Genomic DNA, 7,314 nt, shown 5'->3' on the forward strand with positions numbered 1-7,314 from the left:
ATGGCCTTTGACGCGCTCCTCGCAAGTGGCCGCGCCGCCGCCGAGATCCGCGACGCAATCTCCGAGCAGGAGATCGAGATTGTGCTGACGGCGCATTCGGGGGTGCAAGCGGCGGACGCAGGCCACGCACCGGACACGTCGTGGACGCGTCCAGTAGGCGCACCCGACCGAGGCGCAGCGGCGGACGATCCTCAAGAAGCACCAGCAGATTGTGGCGCTGCTCGGCCAGCACGATAAGGGCACCGTCCTTACCCCCGGCGAGGTGACCGAGCTCGAGGAGGCGATCTCGCGCGAGCAGGCGCGGACACACTCCGAGAGCACTCCCGGCGACTGTCGCTGCGTGTGCCACCTGTGGTCCTTCCCCCGCCCCCCTGCTTCTTTCTTATACCAACGGCGGCGCCGGGCCGATCCGGAAGAAGAGAAAGCACGGGCCGCGTCTTCCCCGTCTGTACCCGCTCTCCCTCCCCCCCGCCCCTGGCTGGCAGCTCGCGGCGTGGCGCACCTCCAATGTGCGTCGCTCCAAGCCGACGGCGGAAGGCGAGGCGCGCAACGGACTGATGGTGATTGAGGAGACCTGCTGGGACGCCGTGCCAGAGCACTACCGCCGCCTTGACCGCGCCCTCCGCCGGATCGGCCAGCCGCCGGTGCCGTACGACAAGGCCATCGGACACACACACGCACACACACACACGCACACACACACACACACACACACACACACACACACACACACACACACACACACGCACACGCACACGCACGCACACACACACACACACACGCACACACACACACCACCGCTCACCCACGCGCACTGGGCCTTGCACCATGAATGCCGTGGGGCTCCTGTCATTAGACGCGGAGACGCGAGGGTCGCCCGGCCCTTGCCGCACCACCTCGTGTGTGTGGAGAGGTTTACCGTACCTTACCTTACCTAGGCCATCGTCAAAGTGTCGACATGGATGGGCGGAGACCGCGACGGGAACCCAAACGTCACGGCCGTCACGACGGGCCACGTGCTGTGCCTGCAGCGGGCGCGGGCAGCGGAGCTGTACCACAAGGAGGTGGAGAAGCTGCTCTATGAGCTCTCGCACACCGGCCCCGTCTCTGCGGAGATGCGCGCCGCCGTCGAGCAGATCACCGGGCCGCGCCAGCCGGGCGTGCACCGCAAGGTCTGCTCCCCCCCGTCCACCTTGCACTCTGAATGCCGGTGCCATCTCCCTCCTGTCCGGGCGTGAGGGTCGCCTGGCCCTTGCCCCACCGCCTGACGTCCCTTCCCTTGCCGTAGGTCTTCCCGCACGAGGACGGGTACGGCCTCGCGTGGACCTTCCAGACCGGGTGCCAGGTCGCCAGCCCCCGCCCCAATCCCGAGCAGAGACCACCCTCGTCACAGCCGGGCGCGAGAGACGCGGCGGGGAGGCGGCGGCGGAGAGGCAGAGAGGCGGCAGAGGAGAGGAATCGACGTGGCCGAGCGCCCGCCTGCCCACGCCCCTCCTCCACACAGCACGACCCGGCCTCGTCCCGACCCCACCAGGAGGACGAGCCATACCGAGTCCTGCTCATGGCGCTCCGCCGCCGCCTCTACCGGACGCGGGTCAAGATGGAGGAGGTGTGCTGGGCTCGCCCCGCGTCGCCTCCGCCTCCCCGCTTGCCCCCGCCGTCGCCTCCGCCTTCCCGCTTGCCCCCCGCTCCTCACCTCCCCCCCCCCCCCCCGGCTAGGTGTACCTCGGCCACGACAGCGGCGCGGACGAGGACGCGGACGTGCTGACCAGCCAGGCGCAGCTCCTCGCGCCGCTTGAGCTCATGTACCGCTCCCTCGTCACCGTCGGCCGACTGCGCCCTCGCCAGCGGGCCACCGGGTGCGAGCAGCGTCTCTTGACTCAGCCGGGCGTTGTGCACAGGCGACCGCGTCCTCGCCAACGGCACGCTCCTCGACCTGCTCCGCCGCGTGCGCACCTTTGGCATCTGCCTTGCAAAGATGGACATCCGCCAGGCAGTCGTCGCTCTACTCTCGCCATACCTCGCCATACCTCGCCATCTCTCCCCATCTCTCCCCATCTCTCCCCATCTCTCCCCATCTCTCCCCATCTCTCCCCATCTCTCCCCATCTCTCCCCATCTCTCCCCATCTCTCCCCATCTCTCCCCATCTCTCCCCATCTCTCCCCATCTCTCCCCATCTCTCCCCATCTCTCCCCATCTCTCCCCATCTCTCCCCATCTCTCCCCATCTCTCCCCATCTCTCCCCATCTCTCCCCATCTCTCCCCATCTCTCCCCATCTCTCGCCAAAGGAGAGCGACCGGCACTCCGAGGCGATCGACGCAATCACGCGCGCCCTCGGGCTCGGCCGGTGCGCTTCGCCCAGCATCGCAAGAGACCCCGACATCGATCACCCGACGTGACCCGTGATGACCCGAGATGACCCGTGATGACCGGAGATGGCCCGAGGTGGCCGGAGATGGCCCGCGGTCATTCGTGCCGCCAGGCGTGCCTCTCTTGTACTCTACCCCAATCTCCTGTCATCTCCCGCAGTCTCCTCATTAGGTACCTCGAGTGGGACGAAGAGGCGCGGATTGCGTGGCTCTCGGCGGAGCTGGTCTCGCCTCGGCCGCTCATCCCGGATGCAGGCACGCTGGCGGCAGACGAGCGGGTGAAGGAGGTGTTGGCGACCTTCGCCCTCCTCGCCACGCTGCCGCCCGAGTGCCTGGGCGCCTACTGCATCTCGATGGCGCGCAGCGCGTCCGACGTGCTCGCGGTGCGGCTGCTGCAGGTCGAGCGCCGCGTCAGGTCGCCGCTGCTGGACACCTCGAGGACACGCCCAGGACATGTCCAGGACTTGTCGATAGGTCAAGAGCGGCGTCAAGTCGCCGATGCGCGTCGCGCCGCTCTTCGAGACGCGCGAGGACCTGCAGAATGCGCCGCGCGTCGTCGCGCGCCTCTTCTCCGTCGCCGCCTACAAGGGCGCCATCGGAGGCTTCCACGAGGTGATGCTCGGCTACTCTGACTCGTCCAAGGTCGAACCCTAACCCTGGCCCTGGCCCTGAACCTGACCCTAACCCTGACCCCAACCCTGACCCTAACCCTGACCCTGACCCTGACCCTGACCCTGACCCTGACCCTGACCCTGACCCTAACCCTGACCCTAACCCTGACCCTAACCCTGACCCTAACCCTAACCCTAACCCTGACCCTAACCCTGACCCTAACCCTGACCCTAACCCTGACCCTAACCCTGACCCTAACCCTAACCCTAACCCTGACCCTAACCCTGACCCTAACCCTGACCCTAACCCTGACCCTAACCCTGACCCTAACCCTGACCCTGACCCTGACCCTAACCCTGACCCTAACCCTGACCCTAACCCTGACCCTAACCCTGACCCTAACCCTGACCCTAACCCTGACCCGAACCCTGACCCTGACCCTGTGTGGCCCGTCCAAGGACGCCGGCAAGTTCGCCTCGCTCTGGGAGCTCCACGTCGCCATGGAGAAGATTCTCGAGGCGGGCCGCGCCGCCGGCGTGCGCATCAACTTTTTCCACGGGCGCGGCGGCTCCATCGGCCGCGGAGGCGGCCCCCTCCACTTGGCGCTGCTGTCGCAACCCGCCGGCTCGATTGCCGGCGCGTACCGCGTAACCGTGCAGGGGGAGCAGATCCAGGCCTTCCTCGCCTCCACCGAGCTCGCGGTGCACACCTTCCAGAGCTACGCCATCTCCGTGCTCGAGCACACGATCTCGCCGCCAAAGCTCCCCACCGACGCGCAGCGCGAGCTGATGCAGCAGCTGGCCGACGCGTCTGCCAAGGCCTTTCAGGCGCAGGTCTACCAGTCGGAAGACGGCATCTTCTCGCGCTACTTTCACGCCGCCACGCCGACGTCGGCGCTGGCCTCGATGAACCTCGGCTCGCGGCCCGCGAAGCGCAAGGCTGCCGGCGGTATCGAGACGCTCCGCGCGATCCCGTGGGTGTTTGCCTGGACGCAGACGCGGCTCCACTTGCCCGTGTGGCTTGGGTGCGGCGCGGCGCTCGCGGAGCGTATCGCCGGAGGCGGGCTCGCCGAGCTGCGTGACGCGTACTCGACCTGGCCCTTCTTCCGCGGCCTGGTGGACCTGATGGAGCTCGAGCTCTCCAAGGCGGAGCCCGCCGTCTCCGAGTACTATGACGGCCGCCTCTGCACGCCGGACCTCCGCGCGGTCGGCGATGGGCTGCGGTCGGCGCTCGCGCAGGCGAAGGCGGCCGTCATGGAGGTTGCGGGCCACGCCCTCCTCCTCGAGAACCACCCGCTCGCCAAGCAGTCCTTCGGCCTGCGGCAGCCGTACCTGCTCACCCTGCACGCCATCCAGGGCGAGGTGATGGCGCGCCTCAAGAAGGAGCCGAGCGACGCGGAGAGGCTCGCGCTGGACGACGCCATGACCGTCACCGTGCAGGGGGTCGCCGCCGGCATGCAAAACACCGGCTAGGCTGCGCTGCTGGGGAGGTCCAAGGCTGAAGGGTTCGACCTATCTCCCGGCAGGCGCTGCTTCTTCCGCCACCTCCCAGTGCCGTGGGGGTCGCAGCCTTAGGCCGTTCGGCGTTGGGGGGGGGGGGGGGGGCGGGGGAGGCGGAGCGGACGTGTTCCTAATGAGGGGGAGCGCGGCTCTTCCGTTGTACTCTATGCCAAGTCCTTAGTGTGTCTTACTTGGCGACGTCGCGCCGCTCTCTGTGTTTACATTTTTTGCGCATGCGCCTCTCTCTATACGAGTAGTTGACAAGGTACGAAAGAAATTAAACACACGGGTGTGTCTCTAATTTTTCAACGATTTAACACTATTTTTTTGAGTTGTGTTTGGCCAATTTTTCAGTTTGGACGAGAAAACCCAGACGGCATCTCAACACACAACAGAAAATATGGCTGAGGCTACCAAATCCCCCGGACTCCTCTCGCTCTCCCTCACTAGGTCTGAGCGGCCTGTCCGCTCTCGCGCTCGCCAGATCGCCCAGCCGCCCTCTCACGCGGCGTGCGTGGCCGTACGACCGGTACGAGGCTCCGTTTACGGTACCTACTAACCCAGCCTAAGAACCCAACGCCCACGCCTCCCCCGGTCGACCATCTTATGGTCAGCAGCTGGTTGGATAGCTCCTCTCCGTGGCCTAGGCAGCCGCACTCACCCTCGCCCCAGGTAAAGACGGCTCCGTTGGCAGTGATGGCGAGACCGTCGCACGCCCCAGCCGACACAGCGCGACGACGCGCTGGCCAGCAAAGGCCTCGATCTTCTTGGGCAGCAGCTGGCTCTGCTCGTCGCCGTGTCCCAAGCCGCCCCCGCCTCCAAGGCCCCAGCTCCAGGCGGCGCCGTCGGCAGTGATGGCGAGGCTGTGTGACTCTCGAGTGACAGGGGACTAGAGCTTGCCCTTCTTACTTGCGCAGTCCTACTTTGACCGCTTCTGGGAGCACGGTCAGCACGCGGACCGCTTCTTCCTGCTGCTGGAGAAGGCGTAGTGTGTGGAGTACTACACACAAGCGAAGCCCGAAAAGGGGCTGTGGAGACTGAAGCGGCCACGCTTTTGGTGAGGGTGAGGAGACCCGTGTGGGTGAGGAGGCCCGGGAGCGTGCGCGCGCAGATCCCCTGTAGATCCCCTCCGACTAAAATACGGGCGGTGTCAACATGACCAGTGCGGCAGTGGTACTGTAAAGGTAATTCAAAGAGAGTTCTCTACGGTGTACAGACCACACGACAAGGTGTAGGTGAGGAGGTGCTACTGCTAGCTGGTGGGTGATGGGGCGACGCGTGCTGCGCCTCGTGCGTCGTGGGGTAAGGGGCAAGGGCGCACGGCGGGGGAGCGCGACCCTCACGACTCCAGTCTCGGACCTCTGAGCCGTACGTCTATCTAGACACTCTAGAGAGGACCGGAGCCGCACAGCAATCCGCATTATAAATTTGACCGGTAAATAGAGACCCGATGAACTTGTCGCGGAGCTCCTGGAAGAATGGCAGGCTCGTGCCCGGGAACTGGCGCACGAAGTCAGCGTTCAGCATGAAAAAGTTGCAGGAACGTCCAGTACCATCGTCGTCGGCAGAACGGGGCAATGCTGCCATTGTGAGCACGCGGCGTGCGAAGTGCGATGAGCAAGGAATGCCGTCCGTTCGTTTCAGCGTCTATTTCCCCTTTTGTTTGTGTTGTAAAGTTCTTGTGCTCTTTCATTTCTTCCTTCCTTCCTTCCTTCCTTTCGACGGCGCCTCTTTTGGTGCCTGTGTCGAACCTCTCTCTCTCTCTCTCTGGGAGGACGGCACGCCGCCACCACACAGGATTGTCCATGTAATTTTGCATGCTATGTGGGAGGACGAAAGAGTCGAGTGGGAAGAGTCAAGTGCGGTCCGGTCAGCAAGGACAAGCAGCTGCCCTACCTCTTCGGCGCGGCGCCCACGTGGTGCGCGCCGGCGAGCGAGGTGCTCCCGTGAGTGGCTCAGATTGGAGATTGGGTGGGGGCTTTTGCCGAGGGAGAGAGAGAGAGCGAGTCGGAACGTGTCGCTGTCGGGAGAGACGGGCCGCGGCGAGGGACGTGTCAGATATCAGCTACGCCCCCTCCGCGCGGCGTGCTCCAGTTCAGTCCAGATCGATACTCACTCAAGTCTATGTAGTTTGGCTAGTGCCATTTCACTGGGGCACAGCCCGTTACAAACCCTTGATTTTGACCATTGCGTGAAAAATGTACCTCTCGGTGCCTTCCAGAGGCAGCTGCGACCCCGCCGAGTGGACGGCGTCACACAGCAGGTGGCGGGGTGTGACGCCGTCCAATCGGCTGGGTCGCAGCTGCCTCTGCGCGTCCTGGAGAGGTACATTTGTTGCGCGCCGGAGACGACTCGACCGCTGAGATCGGAGATCAAGCTCTGACAGGTCACACGTCGCTCCTTTGACGCCGACGTGACTCACCCGTGCAGACCACATCAGGACACGGTCTCGACGCGCTCGGTACGACGCCTGCGACCCGTCTCGGGTCAGGTGGCACGACGCTCATCGCGCCTACCAGCGCTGCCGTACAGGTTGCCACGACGAGGTCGAGCACGCTTCTATACGCTCGCCGAGCCTTCCTTTCCATCCCATTAGGCAGCCTGGGAACGGTGGCGGTCAGAGGCAAAGCCTACGAGGGTGGTGGAACCACATGTCACGGCTACTGCCGGCTCGACCCCACGATAGCCTCCGAAGGCTGACTTTGCGGCACCATCATCGGACGATGTCGACGAGTTGGGTCGCTCTCGCGGTAGCCAGATGACCTCTCTTCCTAGGAGCATCGGCCATGGCCGCAGGGAGCGCGGGGGAGGGCGCTGGAAGCAACACGGAGG

General features: G+C 65.0%; 1 protein-coding gene across 1 annotated transcript; it reads left to right on the forward strand.

Moving 5' to 3' along the window:
* On the forward strand, positions 1 to 4,455 carry EMIHUDRAFT_66604 (phosphoenolpyruvate carboxylase; the record flags this gene model as incomplete). Its single annotated transcript, XM_005766541.1, has 11 exons — positions 1 to 102; positions 158 to 340; positions 486 to 644; positions 939 to 1,103; positions 1,442 to 1,609; positions 1,720 to 1,805; positions 1,885 to 1,996; positions 2,291 to 2,349; positions 2,532 to 2,769; positions 2,846 to 3,013; positions 3,442 to 4,455. 11 exons carry the CDS (start codon positions 1 to 3, stop codon positions 4,453 to 4,455), a joined length of 2,454 nt encoding a protein of 817 aa, XP_005766598.1.
* Between the last annotated feature and the right edge of the window lie 2,859 nt (positions 4,456 to 7,314).

This window comes from Emiliania huxleyi (genome assembly GCF_000372725.1).
Source record: "Emiliania huxleyi CCMP1516 unplaced genomic scaffold EMIHUscaffold_51, whole genome shotgun sequence".
Lineage (NCBI taxonomy): Eukaryota > Haptophyta > Isochrysidales > Noelaerhabdaceae > Emiliania > Emiliania huxleyi.